General features: G+C 40.2%; 1 protein-coding gene across 30 annotated transcripts in view; it reads right to left on the bottom strand.

Annotated features, from left to right (window-relative positions):
- Positions 1-24283, bottom strand: part of ROBO2 (roundabout guidance receptor 2) — a 799183-nt gene that overhangs the window by 46716 nt on the left and 728184 nt on the right. For 16 of the 30 annotated variants that reach the window (XM_083498515.1, XM_083498500.1, XM_083498496.1 and 13 more), the window contains 3 exons: positions 23947-24129; positions 9809-9851; positions 8089-8216 (listed from right to left, as the gene is read on the bottom strand). In XM_083498515.1, the coding sequence (XP_083354641.1) occupies positions 8089-8216; positions 9809-9851; positions 23947-24129 (354 nt within the window). Of the gene's footprint in view, positions 1-8088; positions 8217-9808; positions 9852-21634; positions 21662-23946; positions 24130-24283 lie in introns of all 30 variants that reach the window. The other 14 variants (XM_083498493.1, XM_083498498.1, XM_083498494.1 and 11 more) reach the window with 1 other exon arrangement.

The following is a 24283-nucleotide window of genomic DNA, read 5'->3' as shown; positions in this document are numbered from 1 at the left end:
CAAAAAGTTAATGTTCCTGACTAACGAAGGTATACCAGTTGCATAAGGCTCAATGAAACAGCCAGTGCTGACAGAAATGTTGAACAAATGCATATATCAAGCTTCTGAAGATGAACAGTGGACAGAGCTTAACTATTGTGTTTACAGACTTTAATGAATACTACACAATTATATCAGATAAGAGCATTATTTTGCAAGTTGGATGTTAAAATAACTTGGTTTGGTATTTGCCTTAAAATGTTACTTAAAGGAGGTTCCTATTTCCTTGCACAAGTTCTCTTCCCTGCACTAAGCCAACAGCCCATATTTTCTCCTTTCTCATCAACATGCAGGTTTTTACAGAGGACTTAGTTTGAAATCTCCCTGGTCAGAGACTGACTGCTCCTTGTGAACTACTGCAAACAGTTAACAATTTGGCTCCAGTTTTCCAGCAAAAGTGCTCTGGGAGTCTTCCTCTCAGCTTCAGCTGCCTGCAATTTCAGCCCTGTTGTCCTAAGTCAGGCATAGGCAAACTCGGCCCTCCAGATGTTTTGGGACTACAACTCCCATCATCCCTGACCACTGGTCCTGTTAGCTAGGGGTGATGGGAGTTGTAGTCCCAAAACATCTGGAGGGCTGAGTCTGCCTATGCCTGTCCTAAGCTTTCATTCCTTGGACAGCTAACACTTGCTGCCACTGGAGCTTCTGCTGGCTTCTTTAGCTCCAAACTCAAGACTGACTCTTGAATTGTTGCGTCTGCCTTTTTACACCCTTCAACCGCAGTGTTACAACCAATCAAAACCTTCTCTCTGACAGTTAAATGGAACATCCACTGAAGGATCTATCACAGACTGACCTTTTTGATCCCACTGTCTAATATAAAACAATGGTCTCTAATGCCTACTGACATACCAGAAAAACTCAAGACACATATTCACCTTCTAAGTAACTGTATCAGTGTAATGGTTTCTTGACAGACCAACAGCTGTAAGATTAACTGTACACTATCTCTTAGGCCTCAATTAAAGGTAATTTGCCAACCTTTTACCTTCATTCAGTTAACTACTCACAAACCAGATGCTTTTTAAAAAATGCAATAATACTATTACACATACATTTACACATTTACTATTACACATACATCGCATTTATTCAACTATTACTTCACAATTTTGCTGTTTGTCCAAAACCATCATTGTTAAGTACCATTGCATATATACAGCTTTCAACCAGGAAAAATAATCTCAAAAACTAATGTAAAAGGCAAATAATAATAATAATAATAATAATAATAATAATAATAAGGCAGACTTAGTAAATGTATTTAAAAATAGCATGAAAAACATGTTATAAATGGTAAGTGGGAGGGGCAACAAAGTATCATGGGGCAGGGAAGTGTGTTTGATGGAGAGGGGAATGTAAATTTAATACATTTATTTATTTTATTTAACGAAATTCATATACTGCTTTATAGCAGCAAAAATGATTTAAATGGGTGCTGAAAAAATACAGTGACGGTGCCTGCCTGATGTCAATAGGCAAGGAGTTCCAAAGTGCAGGTAGTGCCACACTTAAAGAACAATTGCATACAAGTACAGAACAAGTATGGTAACACCTTGAACTTTGCTTGGTAACAAATCAGCCAGGAGGGGCAGGGGTCAAGTGGAGGGTATATCTGCCAGTGCCTGGTCCACATCAACTGACTGCATAAGCTGAAATCAATTACATCACTGACTCTGCCACTGGAATTGAAAGAAGTGCAGAGTCAAGATCACTTTGATGTCAAGTGACTTTCTCTTCAAAGTGTGTAGCCAGTTGGCCACAGCAGGTCCTCAAATGCTCCAGAAGTCCCTCTCCCACAGTGGAAGTCAGTAATCTCTGGATCATCCTGTTAGAGGACATTCGGCACAGAAACATGTGTGTATACCTTTAAGAAGTTTCTGGAATTAATTGGCTGCAGGTGACCGTTGCTATAAAGGAAAAAAGCTGAGTTTTGTTGCTCGCCTGCAGGAATAACATCCACCAGAGTTTGTGTTTATTTGCTTAATAATAAAGCTTTCGTTTTTGTTTGGGTTTTTACACCTATGTCTCCTGGAGTCCATCTGTCCTCTGCCACCGGCTGGATATTCCCCTCCAACAGGTTATGGGCCCAGTCCCCAGTCCTGAGTGGGCAGAGACAGAGCGTGAAAGGAACCCAGAGACTGGAAGCAACTCGGCGTTTCTCAAGCAGCTGGCTGTGTGAAGGCATCGGCAGGGAGTGTCTGTTTGGGACCAGGAGCCGAATTTTTTCTTCAAGCCACGTGTGAGTAAGAACTGAGTGGAAAGCTGAAAGCTGGGTGGTGCCATGGCTGGACTTGGAGCTGGAGCTCAAGGGGGAGCTTCCTATTTTCCAGTAGAGAAACTGGGAGAGTCCAATTATATGTCATGGAGTTTACAGATGCAGGCGTTTTTAAAGAAAGAACAATGTTGGACTGTTATTGTTAACCCTCCTGTAAAAGGGGAGGATGAAGAAGTAGATGAAGCAGACCAAAGGCTGGAGGACAAAGCCTATGCCAATTTAATTTTGAGTTTAGAGAAGTCTCAGTTATCTCATGTGCGAGACCTTGAAACAGCAAGTGAGATTTGGCAAGCACTGAGAGCGATACATATTAGAGACACTGCTGGCAGCAAAATTACTCTAATGAGAGCTCTGTACCGAGCCAGACTAAGTGAGGGTGAATGTGTTTCAACACACCTTCAAAGAATGCGTGATTTGTTTTCACAGTTAAATGAACTTGGGGAACATTTTTCTGAACAGAGAAAAGTTTATATTGTGCTGTCTTCACTTCCTGAGTCATGGGACAATTTAGTGATGACTCTGGAAGCAATCCCAGAAAGCCAATTAACAATGCATTTCTTAACTGGCCGTTTGCTTGATGAGGAGGAAAGACGCCATGAGAGGAAGGCCACAACCCCTCACCGTAACTCCAGAAATGGGAGGCAGTCCAGTAAAAGATATGCAACTGATGAGGAGCGGCATCCTAAAGAGGTTGTAGACCACAGAGAGGAAGCAGCGTTCAGTTAGAAGATGCTATCGTTGTGGGTCAACTAAGCATTTAGTACGACAGTGCACTGTGTCTGTAGGAGAAAATACAAGACAAGGGCGGCCTGCGTTTGCTGGGAAGCGAGGAGACAGGAAGAATCGAATCCAGTATGTTTCTGCAGCAGTTCGAGGCACCAGTCACGACGTTGGACAAGACTGGATTTTAGACTCAGCAGCGACAAACATTTTTGTCAAGTCTGCACAAACCCTTGTAGAAAAGCAGCCTTGTAAATCTGTAAATGTGGTACTAGCTGATGGAACAGTGCATGAGTCAGCTGGAAAGGGTAGTGTGAATATCAACTGTTTAAGTACCAAGTTTACCAATGTTTTATGTGTACCAAGTTTAGAAAATAATTTGCTTTCAGTTACAAGTCTTGTTAAGCAGGGATTTAAAGTAACCTTTTCTGGCTCAGGCTGTAGAATAGAGAAAGCTGGAAAAGTGGTTACAGCATCGCTACAAAGTGGTTTGTTTGTTTTGAAAGACCAGCTAGTAAGTGAGTCTGGGGCATGTGTTAAAGCCTATAATAGAGCCTTGCATGATGAGTGTCAGCATCTGTGGCATCGTCGTTTGGGGCATGCCAATTTCCGCAGTATTGCGAAAATGCCAGAATTAAGCAAGGGAATTAAAATGAAAAAATGTTCAGTTTTTCTAGACTGCAATACCTGCAAGGAGTCTAAAAGTAAGCGAGGGTCTTATCCTGAAAGTACTAGAATAAGCAAGAGGCCATTTGCTTTAGTACATTCAGACCTTTGTGGGCCATTTGCAGAGTCTGAAGGAGGAGCAAAGTTTTTTTTGATTCTTGTGGATGATTATAGCCGGTATACTTGGGTATATCTGTTGAAACACAAAAGTGAAACTGGTCAACTGATTAAGAATTGGGTCAACTATATAGAAAGGCAGTTTCCCTACAAAGTTACCCAGTTGCAAAGTGACCGTGGAGGCGAGTTCATGTCTGAAGCCCTCCAAGTTTGGTTGAAAAAGCGTGGTATTAGTCACCGTAAATCGTGTCCTTTTTCGCCTGAAGAAAATTCAGTTGCAGAACGCAAGATAAGATCTTTACAAACAATGCTAGATTCAATGCTATGTGATTCTGGCCTATCCAGGAAGTATTGGGGGGAAGGAATTCTGTGTGCTAACTACATACAGAACAGATTGTTTCATTCTACCATTAACAACACCCCTCATTTTTTGCTTTATGGAAAAAAACCCTTTTTGGACCATGTTAAAACTTTTGGTTGCTGGGCTTGGGTTCACATCCCAAAAGGACAGAGAAGGAAAGGAGAGCCCAAGGCAAAGAAACTTAGGTTTGTTGGCTATCAAACTTGGTCAAAGGGGTATCGTTTTGCACTAGGGCGTGGCAGAGTTGTAATATCAAGACATGCAGAGTTTTGTGAGCAAGATGGTTGGGTTCGTTTACATGGAAATTCAGAAGTTGTGTTATCTTCTGATGATACAGATAAATTTGTGAAATCTGAGGAAGAAAAGCCACAAATTAAAGAAGGTTCTGAAAGTGACAGTGATGAGGATTCAGGGGATGAGGATCCCAGTACACAATCTCCTAAAGCTGAACCAATTTCTCCTGAGCAGGATGAATCAGAAGGGGAAGATAGTTCAGAGGGGGAGAGTGTTCAAGTTAGAAGGTCACAAAGAAGCAATAAGGGGGTACCTCCAGAAAGGTTTACTATACAAAAAGTTAAAACTGTTGATGTGAAAAAGGAACCTCGTGATTATGAGGAAGTTTTAAAGTTACCACACCAGGAAATAGTAAGGTGGAAAAATGCAATGAAAGCAGAAATGAAATCTTTAGCAGAACACAATGTCTTTACCATTGAGCCATTGCCAGAAGGAAAAAAGGCAGTGGGCTGTAGATGGGTGTATAAAATAAAACACTTGGCAGATGGTGATGTTAAGTACAAAGCCAGACTGGTAGCACAAGGCTTTACTCAAAGAAAAGGTGAAAGCTTTGATGAAACCTTTTCTCCTACTGCAAGGAGTGAAAGTGTACGTTTATTGCTAGCTCTTGCAGCACAACGTGGGTTTAAGGTAAACCATTTTGATATTGAAACAGCTTATCTTAACGCAAATCTGCAAGAAGAGATTTTTATGAATCAAGCGCCAGGTTTTGAGGCAGGAGAACAGAATTCTGTATATAGGCTGAACAAAGCAATTTATGGGCTCAAACAATCAGCTAGAAATTGGAGCGAGTGTCTTGATAATGCTTTAAAAAATCTTGGTTTTAAAAAAAGCTTAGCTGATAACTGCTTGTACACTAAAGGAAAGGGTGATAAACAAGAATTGTGTTTGTGTTATGTTGATGATTTGCTTTACTCTACAAAAGGTGACAAGCAAGTGGAAAAATTTGCAGAACAACTAAGAAAGGTATTTAAAGTAAGAGATTTGGGGCCAGTAAAAAATTATCTCGGTTTAGAAATTCAAAGAACAAACGATGGAAGTTTTTTGTTGAGTCAAAAAGACAAAATAATGGAGCTACTTGAAAGAAACAATATGCAAAACTGCAAGGGAGTAAAAACCCCAATGGAAATAGGTTTTTTCAAAAATGAAGGAGAATGCACAGAACCTGTAAATCCTGAAATGTACCATTCAATAGTTGGAAGTTTATTATACATTTCATTGTGGAGCAGACCAGATTTGAGTTATGCAGTTGGCATACTAAGCAGACTAGTAAGCTGTCCTACAGAAAATGCCTGGAAAGGTTTAAAACGCATTTTCCGGTATCTAAAGCAAACACTTGATTATTGTTTAAGATTACCATCTTCAGGTTCCATCAAATTGCAGTGTTACGTTGACAGCGATTGGGCCAACCTGCCTGATAAAAAATCAATTTCTGGAATGGTTTTTCAATTTGGAGATTCTTTAATAGGTTGGAAATCCAAAAAACATAGTATAGTGGCCACATCATCAACTGAGGCCGAATACTGTGCGTTATCCGAATTATGTAATGAAGTTAAATTTTATGTACAGATCCTCAAGGATATAAACGTACAGTGTAATTATCCTATTCAAGTTATGGAAGATAATCAAGCCATGATAACCTTGTCTGGATCTGACCAGTTTAGAAACAAGTCAAAGCATTTGGAAATTAAATATCAGAACGTAGCTGAAAACGTAAAACAGAACCAGATAATGCTGAAGTATTGTGAAAGTGCACAAAATGTGGCGGATGTATTCACAAAAGCGTTAACCTTTGAAAAACATACACGACTGGTAGCAAAGTTGGGAGTTGCTGTGTGTGATATGTAAATATGTTCTGTTCTGTTCTGTTTAAAATACTATTTGTTTCTGTTTGAACGAGAGGGGGTGTTAGAGGACATTCGGCACAGAAACATGTGTGTATACCTTTAAGAAGTTTCTGGAATTAATTGGCTGCAGGTGACCGTTGCTATAAAGGAAAAAAGCTGAGTTTTGTTGCTCGCCTGCAGGAATAACATCCACCAGAGTTTGTGTTTATTTGCTTAGTAATAAAGCTTTCGTTTTTGTTTGGGTTTTTACACCTATGTCTCCTGGAGTCCATCTGTCCTCTGCCACCGGCTGGATATTCCCCTCCAACACATCCAAACTAACTCTGTGAAGAGGTATATGTGAATCTGAACTTATGGTATGGTTTACCTCTGTAGATTGTGGGATGTATAAGATTGATATAGCTATAATATGACATGACACCCTCCATTATGAGCTTTGGTGACCCTGGAACAATCCTGGTTCCAGCCCTTTGCCAATGGGCCATTTGGGCATATCCTGAATTCACCCACATCTGACCTAAAGATTAACACATGGAAATTTAGTTTTCAAGTACAGGATACTCAGCTCCTCAGCGGTAAGGTGATTTGAAAGCAGATAGCAGACAAGGATACCCAGGTTCAGATAATGGCTCAATATCAAAGTCTTTCACCCTTTCGTTAAGCAAACAGGATGGCCAGCTTAGCCATTTTTCGAGGTGAGGATTTGGCAGGAAGTTCTGAAAGGAACTACGGAAATTGTAGAAATTACTCAGTTCACAGCCCTCTCCCCTCTCCAGTGGCATGCCTTGGCAAAAAGGTATTAAAAACCCATTAGATTCAAAGGTTAGTTAATTTTTCCAAGTCCAACATGACAGTGTTTACCCAGCGCTCTCCACGATTCAGCACACTTCTGCTTTGCTTTAAGGACAGGTATATTTTCCTTCTGCCCCCCACCCCCGCCCATCCACTTCTTTATGGCAAAATTGTTATGCTCTTTTACTCTTTAATGAATGTGTGTTTATATTGTAGAATTTGCTACCTACTTAGACTGTAACTTTGCTGTATGAAACAGCATTTATATACTGTTACTCTTATTTTATATAATAAACCAAGCTTTGCTTATTCCTTTGTGTGAGAGCTTCTATAACAAGTGAATGTCATAACTCCAGCAGAAGATCCTAAACCTCTCAGCCGTGTCTATATGAACATATATGAGTGCTGGCTGTGGAAAGGTGAGTCTAGGTACACACTTGTAACAACTTCTCCGGCTGACTACCAGAGGATTCAAGCTCAATTCAATGGGTCACATTCAGTTCTGCATGAGCAAAGTAGGATTTCATCTTCCATTCCTCTCCCCTGCAAGTCTCCAAAATATGTTTTGGATGGTCTGTGTCCCAAAACCTGTTTCACTTGTGCAACAGCAGCACAGGATACAGTCCAATATAATGAATGTGTAGCATCTTATGAAACGGTTAAGCACATTAGAATAGCATAGTCATTCTGCTAAACTATTTCATCTGGTTTAGAAACAGTACTCAAGTTCTATGGAGCAAATTCAAAAAGAAGACTTTGCAGAATCATAGACACATGTCCATAACCCCTCCCCCTAAACACTAATTTTCCTTTTTTTCTTAATTGATGGTCTTGTTTTATTGCTATGTGGTGTTCTTCCTTTTAGCTATCTATATTTCCAAATGTATTCAAATAACATTTCATGTAAAAAATGAATGGATAGTCCTGCAAATTATTATTATTATTATTTGCTAAAGCACTATGAACAAACCTACCTCCACGTCCAAAATTTCCAAGATCATTTGGCCCACTAGTGCTGTTGTTTACAGGCAGGCTGGTGGCAGGCCAAGAGTCTGCTAGCCAAGGATAACTCGGGTCACTTGCATTTAACAGGCCTGGTCGACTGAAGAAAAATGAACATCGAAATACATCTGTGAGAAACTCTTTACAACTGCAAACTGAAGAGACTTTATACATCTCTCTCAACAATAAAATTTAAAATTTATTTCATATTAAAATTGTGAAGGCTTTCTTGATATAAATGATTCCGCAGTTAATTGGAGCTTTACACAAATTAGTACTGTATGTGGAAGTGGAATCAGTTACAAGTCTGCTAGAATCCAAATGAATTCTGTAGTTCATTTCAAAATAAGGAATAGGCTGTACCATTGAAGGATCCTAAACTAGGGATGAATGATAAATTACCACCTCAAGGGAACAATCACTCAAAGTGACTGTTCTGTATCAGCCATTTCCAGGACTCTGGGTGAGTATTCCTTCACTTCCTGCATCCCAAATGTATGTCTGTCATCCACAAGCTGCTAGCTCTTCCTTTGAGCAGCCTTGCGTGGTTTTAAAGGCAAGTAGGTTTGAGTGGGATTAATGAAAAGTTCAAAACAGCATTTTTATCTGTGTCAACAGACTTTCATGTTCATATAATTTGATTTCAGATTTCAAGAACAACTGAAGACTGAGCACTTTTTATCTGAAAGGAACTAGTCATTAAGATGTTAGAATTTGGCTCAGTGGGCACGTTCCCAAAACTGGGAGAGATGAATAGGAGAAAGGTGGGAGAACAGCACATTAAACAAATAAGTCAGAAGCTGTACTTGATTATTAGTACATGTAAACAATCAGCATTGTGGGAAACAAGATACTGGTCTAGATCTGCTTTTGGACTGATCCGGCAAGGCTCCTTTTATGTTCCTTTTTAACAGTTATTGTTATTGTATCCCTTCCCACCCCCCATGAATCCCTTCTGGCACAATCCCTAAGAGAAATGTGGGTTTCTATGGAAACAGCAATAAGAAGATCTAGCAGCATTCTTGCCACATCTATGAACTCTCATTAGGCCTAATCTGTGTGTATGTGTGTGTGTGTGTGTGTACACACACACACACACACACACACAGCGATATTGATTAAATAGGAGATTGGAAGTTATTACCAGAGCTTAATTACAATCTCCATATTGGCATAGAGAAAATAGATGAGGATATATGGCTCTGTTATCAACTTTTATCAATTTCAATTGAGTAGCCAAAGTTGTAGAACCTAGTCCTATCAATCTACAACCTATTCATCTTCCATGAATCATTTATTTTGTGATCGATTGTGTGTAATTGTTCACTCACAGCAATTTAGTGGGAGCCAATAAGGAGTCTTAAACAACAGCAACTTCATTTACTAATGCCTAATTAATGCAATAAACATCCTGAAAACAAATGAACACATTCTTTCTGATACTTTCTACTAATTTCTTCCTGGGCATCTGGGAGATATGAAACATCTGGACTTGATTCCCCTCAAGTGTACAACAGATCATTAAAATCTGGTCTAAGCCATTTAATTCCTCCCAGAATTGTCACTCTAGCAACTGATCATGTAGTAGTCTGTCTTTCTTTTTTTTTAGTTCCTAATAAAAAAATAAATCTGATGGGGCTTAAATATGACACAACCTGAAACAGAATATGACCTTTTCAATAGCAGACATACCTTCCATTGCTCATAAGTCCCCCATCTCCTCTTTGGAAAGTAACTGGTGTGGGTTTTCATAAATAAGAGAGTAGGAAAAGTCTGTTAGGCATAGTAAGTCATTTATATCAAGCATATCACAATATACAATATAATGTGTTAAACAATATAATCAAGTATAGGTGGGAAAGCAAAAATTTCCATATCCCCCTGTTCTCTCTAGACAATATTGGTTTAAATCAATCTTTCTCAGTCACAGTCTCACAGGACAACTTATTTCTGATTCCTTGATATTATGGGTTTTGGGGGGAAATTCTCAAATCAATAGACCTTTGGCTTCAAAATGTATGAAGCTAGAGACCCCTGAATCATGCAGATTCCAATGAAAACATTACCTTCATATCTTCAAACTAAATAAAAATGAATCTGTGCTCTCTTTAGCACGTTAGTACTTTAATAAGTAATTAACAATGACCTGGATCTGCTTATCATTACAGTAGGAACAAAAGTGAAAAATTTGGGGAAACTGAAATGGAAAAAAAATATTCAAAATACATTCTCATCTTATATTCTAACACCTTTTATCCATGGCTGAAGTGTTCTTAACAGAGTGAATGATGTAAAACCAATGCCATACTTCCTAGCTAGCAGGACTAGTAGGAGTTGTAGTCAAGCAACAGCTGGGAACCCAAGTTTGAGAAACAATGATGTAAACACTTAATTGCCAAGATCAGTCTTGTAATCTCAAAAAATTATGAATACTTTACAAACATAGTCTAAATGCACCTACCTTACAACAAGATATTGTTATAAATTTAGGGTCTTGAATTGCTTATAACTGTGACAATCTCTATGTTGTAAGAAGTCCTTTTTAAAGCAGTACAGTACAGTGGATAGTATGGCCAGACACAGTATCAGTGTTCTGCATAACATACAGCAGCCTTTGTCAGATAGTTTAGACTACGATGATAAGAGTTGTAGTCCAAAACATGTTGTGGGCTAGGGTAAAGCTTGGGACGCGGGTGGCTATGTGGGTTAAACCACAGAGCCTAGGACTTGCCAATCAGAAGGTCGGCGGTTCGAATCCCCGTGATGGGGTGAGCTCCCGTTGCTCGGTCCCTGCTCCTGCCAACCTAGCAGTTCGAAAGCACATCAAAGTGCAAGTAGATAAATAGGTACCACTCTGGCGGGAAGGTAAACGGTGTTTCTGTGTGCTGCTCTGGTTCACCAGAAGCGGCTTAGTCATGCTGGCCACATGACCCAGAAGCTGTACGCCGGCTCCCTAAGCCAATAAAGCGAGATGAGCGCCGCAAGCCCAGAGTTGGTCACGACTGGACCTAATGGTCAGGGGTCCCTTTACCTTTACCTTTAGGGTAAAGCTTACATATTGGAACCTCTGAACTATCTTCTCAAATGAGAATTGTGTGTATTTCTGTCACTTAAAGTGATGCAACATCTGGCATCTACCCATAAAGAAGAGACACCCCGAAGTAAAGAAAACCCTGGAATTTCAGTGCTAGCTGTCAAAAAAATGAAGAAAGTTTGGGAAACCAGTGAAGGAGATTGAGAAAGCAAGGGACATCGGACATCTTTACATGTGTAACATTGCACCAGGAGTCCAAAGGGGATAAAATTGGTGTCCCCCCCCCCTATTTTTTTCATTGTATCTGTGGGATAGGTTTGGCTGGGGTAGCCTGAGTTCAAAGTCACCTAGTGAGCAAAGTCACCCATCAAAATGTAGTGATGGCGGTGGTGATGATTACCTGCTCTTTACCAGCAGGTCTAAGAATGGGTTACAACAATTTAAAATTTAGAATTAAAACCAGTTAAAACAAATGATCTCATCAAGTATACCACACTGGTTTCAACCATCACACAACCACAATCCATGTTGGAGTATAGTCCCTGGTCTTTTTGTACAAAGCACCACAAGAGATGCTTGATGGAACTCACAGGATTAACTGAAATTATCAACCATCCTGGGCGATCATATGCATCTGAAAATTCCACAAAAATGCTTCTCCATTAATACAGAAACACTTCAAAATTTATAACACAAAGCAGCTTTCTCTTGATCTCTTGCCATATACTCCGCAATCTCAGTTAAACAACTGTACAGCATCAAGATGGAAATGCTATGATCAGCAAAGACACTGACATATAAAGCAGGGTAGCTGCAGCTTTCTGGTGATACATTACATTTTTGCTGTGTTATCAGTTCCACAAGTGGCTTCACAATGCACATTCAACTACAATGAAGACAAAGAGGATCCCTTTGGGATCCCATATAGAATGAACTTAGGAACTGATGATTAATTGCCTATCACCACTGTATGGGCAATTATGGTTGCTAGAAAATCACAACAGGCATATCACAAATTAAATGCTTTACCTATTTGGAAATGAATTAATGCTAATCACAGTGAAAGTGTATAAAATATTAAATGCAAAGTATACACAAGCATTCTAATGCTTCTTAATATACTAAACAATCATAACACATGCTAAAATAGTTTAAGCGAAATTGGGTGGATATTGTACAGCAATCTGCAGGGAAACAATGGGTGCAAGTTTATTTATTTGTAGCTGGCATCGTAGCTGTTAGAAAATGTGTGACTAACATCTACATTGGAATACCTCACTTTCATTTCTGCATCTTCTTCCATAAACTTACAAACATAATTTGAAACTTGAAACCGAGCACTAATATTCTACATTTTAAAGTTTAAATTGAAGATAGTATAATTTCGTTTATACTATGCCATAAGTGTGCCAGACAAATGGCTTGCTGAGGATAGGCTTAGTGCAATGAGTTTGTTCTCTTGAGGCAGTGAGGTAAGGGATGAGGCCTTCTGGGGATGAGGACGTCCTAGCAGTGTCCCACTCCCAGGGTGAAGGGGGGAAGAGTGGATTGGTAAATAGGAAGTTGAAAGGTAAAGTCAAAGGGCTCAAATATCTTCAGAATGTATGGGTGTTATTAGAAATCACCATACTGGAAGCTCAGCCTCAATACAGGTTAGGCAAGGTACCACCAAGGCCAAGGGACTACCAGCAAGCTTAACAAGCAAACTATGAGAGATCAAGAAGCCTTTCTTCAGAAATTGAAGTCTGGCCCAAATAAAGAGAACAAAAAGGAACACAAACATTGCCAACAGAAATGCAAACAGACAAGAAGGGACAAAATGAGCAAATTCAGGAAGGGCATTTTTAGAAACCTTAGGACCACAATTAAAAAGTTATTTAAACACTTTGAAAGCAAGAGGAAACTGGCTAGGAAGGCAGTTGTATCTTTAGATGACAGAGGAGTCAAGATGTACTAATGAAGGAAAACAAGATTGTGGAGAAGCTGAATGAGTTCTTTGCATTTGTTTTCATTCTGGAATGCCACAGAGGATCCCTGTGGCTGAATTAACTTTCTTGGAAAGGAAGTCTGAGGAACTGAGGCAAAAACTGTTGACAAGAGACATTCTAGGCCACCAGATCTCAAATTTTAAATTGCTGGTTTTCTAACATAAACATGTAACTTGTTCTGAAGACTAGCATTTGTACCTGAAGAATAGAAACTAGCCAATGTAATACCATTTTTAAAATAAAAGGATCCATGATCATTTATGTAAGCAGGTGCTCACAATGAACACTTCTTCAGAGCTTAATCCCTCCCCCAAGAAAGGAGTTAGATATAGAGGGATTATGTTCCCCTTTTGCTCACTAGTAGGGCTATTAAAAATAAAGTATTCCTAATACAGATAGCCAAACTTCCAGTCACATGAGAAGCTCCTAAATAGCACTTTCCATCTAGTCCCGATTCTCTATGTTCTGGGACATGATGTCCGCTTCTTAATAGCTGCCAATATTTTGCAACAAAGCACGCAGTTGGGCAGAATGCTTAGCTACAGGAGCTTTCCTTTCACTCGGATTGTAGTACTATATCAGGGGACAGGAGGAATGGAGTTGACCCTGCAGTCTGATTTCTGTAGGCTTATACTGGCACAGTTAGGCAATCCCAAAAGTAAAGAGTGTTGGCAGAGTGGTGAGAAGGGAATACCTTGGCAATAAGAAGCTGAGACCTCCTGTGTTCTTATGATTCTATGAACTGGACCGATGTGGTTGTCATTCTGATTGCTGGAGTTATTTTCTCCATCGAAAACATAGTCATGTTTCTTTATCATTTTTTTAATGGTTGCTGGGTGTAATAAATAGTTCTCATATGGTGAGGTTATAATGCAATATCTGTTTTCAGTAGTTGCATTTCTTATGGAATTATCTTACAGCCTTTGGGGAACACATTTATAAGGAGAAGTAACCACAGAAGAATGGAAGCTGCTTCATTATTACATCTGTCTCTGGAAATTAATATAATTTTCAGAGTGACAACTGTTATCCTCTCAGAGTGACAATTGTCAAAGGATAAGTTTATAATATTGCAATTAATGTCTCCCTTCTCCAAAAAATATCCTCCCTTATTATTTAAGTTATTTTATTTCCCAAAGCTTCATACAACCCACAATAAAAATGGCTGGGCAAGCCAGCAAGACAGCATCACTCTGAAAGGATCAACATTCTGTGGAAAAGGCAGCAAAAGTCACAAATGATAGTCTGGCAAAATAAGCACTATGTTTATCACTGTTACCATATGTTTGTGTCAGCATTTTTGCCTGCAGTTTGATTTCTGGAATTGCAAAACACGCCTAAAATGCTGAAGGGAAACATATTTGAATATAGTAGACTACAGTCCTTAAAGACATATCGGGGGGAGAGGGGAATGAATCAGCAAAGCTGATTTAATTCAGGGATCTAAATTTCAAAAAACTGCTGAGACATTTTGAAAGTTGAAAGGGAGATGAAAGACAAATTCCATCTATTATCACAAAGCAGCATTTTTTAAATTAAAAACTGTTTATATGATTATGGATCTTATACAGATTCTTTAAAAATCCGCAGAATATAAAGGGAGGAACACGTTTTAAAAATATGACGTACACAAGGATGTATTGAAAGAGGGAACGAGAGAGGTTTGAAGAATCCTTGTTAACCTGTGTTGCAAGGTCTATACAAAAACATGCACAATTAAGCCTCACACAAAAATTGAAAAAACCTCATATACATACAGTATACAAAGATACTATGGTACTAGTTGAACTATTTACAAATACTATCTGACAAGGTTAAACCCAATCTTCATGCAGGCTAGAACCAAAAAATAGAAATACACACTCAGCTGACATTTTGAGGAAATAAAGCTTTCTGTGTGCCTATCTCTAGTGGGCCACATTTTCCTAGTACAAATGAAAACTTTAATGTTGCCAGCCAAGTCTCTTCCCTTTTTCTGATAAGCTGTTCCTCAAATATGAATACAGATTAATCCTCTTTTAATAAGCATTAACTCAGAACAGATAATCAGCATATAAAAATTCTATCAAATCTTCCTGCATTTGGATGGTTCTGTCAAATAATTTATAATAATCTACCACTGTTAGGACTTGCGCGTGATATGTTTAGTTTCCCATTTGTAATTTGTTTTTATTTACTCAGTTTCACAACAATCTTTAATCCCCAAGCTTAGTATTTATAAGCAAAAATGTACGGTTTTCGTTCAGGCTGATAGTGTATCCAGTTAGAGGAACATGTCTGCATTCCTGCAAATGGATGCACACACACTTGGGAAACTGAGGGCAGATGAAAGATACATTACATTTTTCCTGTTTCAGTAGATGGATTTCTATGAATTTATAAGAAGCGGGGAACAGGATGGATAAATGCGATGGGGTACTACATAGCATAGAAGGATTCACCTGAGAAAATGGATTCTTTTTTATCATTCTTATGGAATCTGAAAAGTTGGTATCTACCTAGAAAAGAGGTATGTGCTCACCTTTCTTTCAACCATGTTAAAGCCTGCAGTGTATGTTTGCACAAGGAGAATTCGGAAACTAACCATGAAAAACATAACAAGCACGATTATACCTACCTGAAGTGTAGTTTTTCATTCCCTACGAATGAAAAGTCAGCAGATTGGGTTGCTAGTTCCGCCCATGGCCCAAAGCGGGCAGTAATGTTTTGGGGTGTAGGGTTCCAAGGATTCAGTTTGCAAACTCTCCAAGCTCAAGGGAAAGACAGACATTAAGAAGGAGAAAAGTATATCCTACATCCCAGAAATAAAGGAAGGAGCTAGCCTCGAGGGTGGGGCCCTGCTGACCTTTCACTGGGAATGGAAAACTATGCTTCAGGTAGATACAATCATACCTTTTCCCATTCCTGCAATGAAAGGTCAGCAGATTGGGAGATACCAGAGCTATCCTAATCTCAGACAGCAGAGAGGCTGCAGTGTAATGGAGGGGAGAGAACATTTTGTAATGTCTCGTGAAGGTGCTGTGGGAGGACCAGGTGACTGCCTTGCATATTTTCAGCAGTGCAGCATTAACTGAAAATGCACTGCAGGGAGCTGCAGAACAAGAGGAGTGAGCCATGATGTGCAAAGGGGCAGTAAGTCCCTGAGCTTTGCAGGAAAGGGCCTTTATCCATCTAGCTAGAGTGGCAGAAATCACTTTCTTCCCTAAAGAGAAGAGATGGAATGAAACAAAGAGTGAAACTGTCCATCTGAGCTCTTTGGTTCGCTGAATGTAGACTTTTGAAGCTCTACGTACATTGTGGGAGTGCCAAGCTTTCCCCCTGTGGTCACTAAGGAAGGGCAGAAGGAGGGAAGACCAAGTTCTTGTTGCAAGTGGGAGTTGGAGGTGACCTTAGGAAGGAAAGCTGGTTGGGAGAGAAGGGAAGAGAGTGTGGCTGCTTGTTGGTTGAAGGTGTTAGGGTGGAGGCTGTCCGGAAGAAAGCAGAATGGTGGCAATTTCCAGTTTCTAAAGGGAAATGTATATTAATAATAATAATAATAATAATAATAATAATAATAATAATACCCTGCCCATCTGGCTGGGTCCCCCCAGCCACTGGGTCCCCCCAGCCACTGGGTCCCCCCAGCCACTGGGTCCCCCCAAGAAAAGCTAAGGGGGTGGGAACAATCTGTGGGATGTGGGAACAATCTGTGGGATTCACAGTTGTGGACAAAACAGGGGAGGAGAAGGCTGAAAGCTTGGAAAATCTTCATCCCCATTGGAGGAATGAGAAGGGTTAAGTGCATGATCTAGGGCAGTCATGTCCAAGAAGTCTATCGTGATTGACTTGGAGATCCTGGGACTGATATTGGCCGATCGCAGGCTGAGAAAGAAAAAATATTTTAAAAAAATATTTATAAGCTTTCGTGTGCATGCACACTTCTTCAGATACCTGAAGAAGCACACAAAAGCTTATACCAAGAACAAATTTAGTTGGTCTCTAAGGTGCTACTGGACAATTTTTTATTTTATTTTATTTATTTTAACTGCGTCAGACCAACACAGCTATCTACCTGAATCTGAGAAGGAAAAGCCTTTCTCCGCAGCCTAGGACACAGCACAGTCACTGCTGCTACCAGTCGCATGCAAGCCTGAGCTCCTCCTCCTTCTTCCTCCTTCTAAAGCCAGCTTGCCTTCCTTCCCGCCACCTGCTCTGCGCTCTTGGGGGTGGTTAGAGCTCTGGTGGAGGGGGGGGGAGGTAGAAAATGAAAAGCTCTGTGCCTGCTCACCTGATAGTTCAAATGCAATGAAAGGAATAAGAAAGGAGCCCCCCCAAACAGCGAGGAAGCCAAAGAACAAAACACATGAGAAAAAGCCCCCTTAGTGCTCCATGAGTCTGAGTGAGGGAAAGGCTTTAACGCAACAGTAGGGGAAATAGAGGTGGAGGAAAAGGCATGGGGATGCTGACACAAAGTCAGCTGCGATTTAAAGCAACAGTGGGGGAAAGATGGAGAAGCCTGGCGCACTCTGACTGGCTCCTCAGATCTGTGTAAACTAATATAAAAATATAGTGTGACTTTTCTCACTTGTTTAGTTACTTGACCATCTAACAACTATTTGGATCTGTCATGATGATATCCAAACATAACTATTGTATCTGTGAAATAAAGATCCATTCATTCATTTTACTTAAATTACTTCGGAGGGTGGTAGATCACTGCCAGTTTTTGATATTGGATTGTAGATTATAACCTACTCGAAGTTGGACATGCCTGACCTTGGGTATGTTGGAGGTTGTCCTGACTGCCTGAGCCTCTACCTTTCTTTCCTCCCAAAATGTCTGATTGGGGTTAGAGGCAGTCATTTCCTCAAGGTATATAGCCCATCTAGACTTCCTTGGTTTGCACTGAAGCAGGGACTTATGTTTCCCTTGAGGATTTTTCTCTGCTGTCTTGTCCAAAGGGTGCCATTTGAAGGAGGCTTTTCAGCCAGCAGGGTGATCATAAGCTCCAGAGGCCAACAAGGGGGCAGAATCCATCACTGGGAGTGTTAGGCTAACAGGTACTCTAGGCACAATGCAACACACCCACTCTCAGGCGAGCGGCGTGGATCTGGTAGGCCAGGTGAGAGTGGAGGACTGAATCAGAGGCTTAGCAGCTATGTGGAAGCCTCAAAGAGCTGAAGAAAAAGTTATTGGTGTTCCAGACCTCTGCACTGAAAATGAAAGTAGAAGATATGGTTTTTGACACATAGGCAATTCTTCCCCATTGTTTATGCTTGCCTGCTATAATGCTGGGCTTCTCTGCCTAAGTACCCGCCTGAGGGGGTGACAGAGCAAAGATGCGTGATGAAAAGGATCTGCTCCTGTCTTCCTTCATTGAGGCAGGTAGCGAAGATAAGGCAGGTAAAGAGGGTTTTTTATTTTTAAAAAAATATTCTAAGCAAGAAGCTGGGGGGGGGGGAGAGAGGGAGGAAAAAGGCTTCTGTAAAGATAAAAGGAGTAAGTCAGGAATTGGGGGAGGGTTTCCAAAGGAAGAGGAGGAGGAGGAAGAGAAAGTAAGCCTGATAAGAGAGAAGTTGGGAGCAGGTGGTGGGTGATCTGGCTGCACTGCACTGACAAAGGCAACAGCAGAATTGGATCCTGACAGCCCTACATTCCAAAACATTGCTGCCTGCCTTTGACTGTGGGTGGAGCCATCAATCCAATCAGCTGTCCCTTCATTGCAGGAAAGGGGGAAATTAGTGTTTATTCTAGTAGCATGAGTTGTATATGTTTGCATGTAACTCTCTGTGCATGCATCTGTGCCCTTGCCCGCACATCACATGAATAAAAAGCCATAGCTTTGTGTAACAGTCAGAGGGAACTGAAAACTTTTCAAATTGATATTGCAGGCACATAACTGATAAAGCAGAATGTATGGAGGATAAGGCTATCAAGGGCTACTAACCGTGATGGCTATGTACTACCCCCAGTATCAGAGACATTATGAATCTGAATCCCAATTGCTGAGGATCACAAGTAGGGAGAGTGCTGTTGCACTCACATCCTGCTTGCACACTTCCCATAGGCACTTGGTTAGCTACTGTGATGCTGAAATAGATGGGTCCATAGGCGCCGACTCCATGGGGCCTGAGGGGGCCTGAGCCCCCTCAAAAATTCGTTTGGGGGGCTCCGCCCCCCCAATAATCTCGGGCGCCCCTCCAGCAGAGCGCCACCGCCGCCCCTCCCCCAGCCCAAAATGCACAGGGTCGCGCTGCATGCCCCCTGCCCTCCCTCCCGAGCAAAAGCTCCACCCAATTTCCTTCGGAGCTGATTAATAGGCGCAGCACGCTCTCCCCTATTCGCTCACGAGGAGGCAGCGCCACTTTATCTGCATATTCATGAGCTTATTTATTATTCATGAGCTTTCGCGGGCTCCCCCAATATTTTTTATAAGTCGGCGCCCCTGGATGGGTCTTTGGTCTCTTCCAGCACAGCTCATCTTATGCTATCATCAGTGCCTTTTTAACTTCTGTTACATTCCAACCTATCTTATATTAGTATTCATGAACACAATTGAAACTATTAGACTTACTGATCCTAATGCAGAATGGCATTTTGCTACACCCTGCAGGTTAGCTGCAGTTTATACCATTCCATACTTTCCTGCCTCATGTATCTCCAGAGTTTGACCCCACTCTTTCCCCCACCAAACAAGCATGTCAAGAGTCCTTGGCAAAGATAGTTCGGTGTTTTCATACCTTGTCATGGGGGACTGCAAGGACCAAAGTCAAAATTGTTGTGGTAGATATCCTGCCAGCTGCCTCTCTCAGCAGGCAATTGTGGCCTCCTGCTGAGCTTTGCAAGAGAGGCAACCGAAAGAGGGAGAGAGAGTTCTCAAAGCCAGGTGCTGAAGGAAGCAGCTGGCAAAGACAGAAAAGGGGTAGGGTTCTCTGAGAGGCCAGGAGTAGAGCAGCTTGAACATGAAAGGTAAAAGGATGTTTTAAATAAGTTGAATAAAGGCTGGTGAAATAGTCATATGAGAGAGAGAGAGAGAGAGAGAGAGAAAGTAGGTTTAATTTTTGAATGAAGGAAGGGAAGGGAAGGAAAGGGTCAAGCTCATTTAAGAAAAGGTGATCTGATAGATATGTAACAGGGGTGTAACAAGATGCCTTGAACAATAACAGGGATAGAAGAAGCACTCTTGTTGCATGAACCTGTTTTGAGAAAAACAAGGAGACCCAAGTCTGAGTCACTAGAAATTTGTTTAAATTTCGGTTGATAAAACTTATTGAGGTGAGTGTGTAACAGAAGTGGGGTGAAAGGTGGTCACACAGTTGGTGCAATTTTTCTTGGAATATCTTGTTTTCATTTGTCAAAATGTCAACCAAAAATAAAGTCCATTCACATCTTCACAGTAGCTGCAAAAGTATTCACAACTGTGCTTATTTGTGAGCAAGCTTAATGCTGGCAAGGATGCTGCTGATATTTTCTAACAATAAATTTTGCTTGACAGATTGTATCAATCATGCAGATGTTGAGGTAATCATATTCCTGCACGATGAGTATTGGCAGAACAAAAATATATCTTGAGAGTCTTGCCATTGCATACAGAATTTCCGTCAGCCTGGGCAAACTGGATAGCAAATGAGTATTTGCTCGCCAATATCCTTATCAAAATGGGTAAGAAATGCCACCTTGGAGATTTTGCCTAAACCAATGTGGACTAGGAAGAGGCAAGCTGTGGAAACCATAGGATAACTATTTGTCTTAATAGTGGCTTTTAACTGTACTTATTACTTTCCTCGTCCACGCATATGTTGGGCCATTTCAGCCACAGTTCATTTACTTTTCACATCACTTTAATCACACTAACTATAATAGCTAGCTTTATGTTAGGTCTGCTAAGGAAATGATAATGGCAGAGTCATTTCAAGGTTTTGTTTTGCAAATAGGTTTGGTCTAAATGAAAGCTGTAGAAATGTTTGAAAATATGTTGCTTTAGAATGGGCTGTTTATGCATTAATCATAACTCAACCTGTATTGAGTATTACATTTATGTGCATGGCTTTATTTCTGACCATGCCTGGCATATGTTCAAGTTCAGGAAGAATCTACAAAGAAGCTAGGATAAGTTCTGCTTCTCTGACCATCAGTAAATATCTTCGGAAATTTGCAAGTTAAGTGTGGAGATCCTTAAGCATAAAATTTGGCCCTTTGTGATTAAAGGCTTCATGTGGATAAATATATTATTTCAACCAATGTGCTACAAATTACCTTTCAAAACAGAGTAGGTTAGAAGGGCAGGGTGAGTGGGCAGGATGCACAATTATAAAGAAAGGTTTATTACTTTGTAGCCTTCTGCTGGAATCACTGGTACAGTCAATATCACATTAGTGTAACTGATGAGCAGACAGAGTGCTTCTTCTTGCACTTGAGTGTTAAGTCTTTGTATAATCTGAATAATTAGAAGGGGTTCAACCACTATATGCTGAACTGATATGTTGCTGGGGTAAGAGACAGACTAATGAACAGTACCTGCAGGGGTGAAGGTGAAGGACTGAACTGCAAAACAAGAAAAGTAAATACATTGTGAGTTATAAACCCCATTAAGAAGTGCGCCAATTAAAGGGCACAAGTGCCCTTCAGAATTGACTTATGTATGTAGCTCAAAATCTTGTGCAGATTATAGCAATTCAGCTTTAAGCACTAGCCAGCCAGCAGCCCATGAAAAATAAAGGATTGAAAAGAGGTGGAAGGCGATTTTGACAATTATATTGAATAATAACCGGCAACATGGACATGCAATCCATCTCATAGATGCTATGACCAGCTTTGAAATGTAACTGCTTATGAGATTTTATTGTCGAGCAAATGCAATGTTTGAAAATTAATGGACAACCCTGTGTCACAATACAGCAGCCAGCCACATACTGAGGGGGTCACTTAAAATGTCATGAATGCCAGTACCATATACATAACTATTTGGGGGCAATGAGCCTTCTAACTTAGATATTCCACAGTTTTGGGTGCTGACAAATGGATATGGCTGTCAGCTAGAAACCAAATTTTCTACACATTTTCTGCTGCATAAATATTTACATATATGGTAAAATCACATATTGTTAGATGATACAAGCCTGTTCACAAAAACATGCTGTTATACATAACACAAAGGCCAAACAATTGAAGACATGAAACATTTCATTAGCAATTAAGAAGTAGACATGTGTATTTAGCACATCTGATGTATACAGAAATATAACATAAAAGAGTGAATCTACTAAACCCATAAAGTCTTATTAATAGCTATCTAACGTAAGGAGGTGACAACACATTGCAGCTTTCAGTGTCACTGATCTCGATGTATCTAACTTCTGAACAGAGTTTGGTGATTTATTTAAAAAAAAAAAAATCAGAGAAAGTAGAAGCTACCATAATATATATGCACATTAATTAAAAGGAAAGGAAGAAAAACATGTGCAAACAGCATAGCCTATGAATAATGTAGCTTCACCACCGTGGTCATTCAGGCACTGTATATAATTAATAAGAAATCAACAGGATTCTGGAGTCAGATTTGTGTAGCACACAGCCAGAAGTAAATCTGCTTGAATTGCCCTGAGTGCATAAATCATTAGAGATATTTTCTTTATCAGAAAAGATATGGCACCAAAACTGATGGTTGAACTTTATGGAAATGCAGATTCATTAATAAGAATTTCTGATTCAGCTGCCATGGAATGCATGGCTCCTCGCACTTTTACCACACACAACAATATATAAAGGGGGCTATAGGTAGGAAGGGTTGTTTTTGTAATAAAAAACTGTTGCTTTTCTGTTGGTTTCAACACAGCTGTGAGCTATGTGTTTACGCCCAGAACCACACTGCAACAAGTTACTACTCAACATGAGACAAAATTCTGAGGAACACATTCTACAAAGCCTTTGCTTTCATAACATGGATACAGAACTTCATCTGATCCAAAATAATTTTCACACGGTGAAAATTAAAGGATTTTGAGGTGCCTATGCATCTGTTTATTTTATGAGCTCTGGAATGCATTATGCATGCAACAGGAAAGCCTTATATACCTCTGGATTGTTGGATTTAATACAAGAGAAAGGAAGGCTTACTCATGAAGTGATTGATGCTCTGAATCAGAGGTATCCAGTGTAATGCCCTCCAGATGTTTTGGACTACAGATCCCATCAAATTGGGTCTATAGCCATGCTGACTGGTGCCAATGGGTGTAGTAGTCCACCCCTGGAGGGCATCACGTTAGCTATCCCTGTTGTAAATACCATCCAGCTCAGTGAAGCCTTAGTGAACACAAAGTTGGGACAATGTGATGCACTGGATCTACATTTTCTATATTCCTTTTCATCAATTCATACTATAAGACTGGATCATGCCTTAATTATGTTTGCTTCAAAGAACTAAAACATAATGGTTCTCATCTAGTTACAATTATTCAAAATTGTGTGACTAAAACCAATGGAAGGAAGTAATTCTTCGAAGAAGACTCTGTTCTAAGTATTTTAAGTGAAATAGGTGCCATTTTACTTTGCATGTTCATGTTGCAAGCTTCACAATCCTCTGAAATACTGAATGTGGAAATACATACGCTTCTTTTCACACCAGGACCTAAATGAAATAGTGCATCTAAGATTCCTGAGTGTCTTACATATATCAGATGTATTCATTATGGGAATATTAATTTTTTTGCAGTAATGTGGTGCAGAGCATTACTGAGCAAGCATACAACAATCACCCATTCCACTCTTCATTTCATGAGCTAGCAATGTTTTTGAATGAACATGTGTTTAAAAACAGCTCTTGTTCTTACCTGCATAATTGCTGAGGCCCTTCCTCTTCTTTCTGCGCCAGTACAGCCAGATGCTGAAACCCATGAGTATTACCCAGCATGCACCACCAATTCCAGCTATAAAGGCAGGCTGCTTGACAACATCCGTTATTTGCTCAGTGATACTATTGTTGTTTTCCGTGATGACAACTTCATTACGACTTCCTGCTCAAAAACAAAACAAAAACAAAACTGATCACAACAAACATTACAGATGCTTAAAGACAGAGGTGATGAAGGTTCTTAAAATCCAGGGAACAAATAGCCAAAATTCTCTCACACAGTAACTATACTTTACAACAAAAATGGTCTGCTGGAT

Source organism: Podarcis liolepis (genome assembly GCF_965112155.1).
Source record: "Podarcis liolepis genome assembly, chromosome: 4".
In the NCBI taxonomy this organism is placed as follows: Eukaryota; Metazoa; Chordata; class Lepidosauria; order Squamata; family Lacertidae; genus Podarcis; species Podarcis liolepis.
This window is presented reverse-complemented; position numbering and strand designations above follow the sequence as displayed.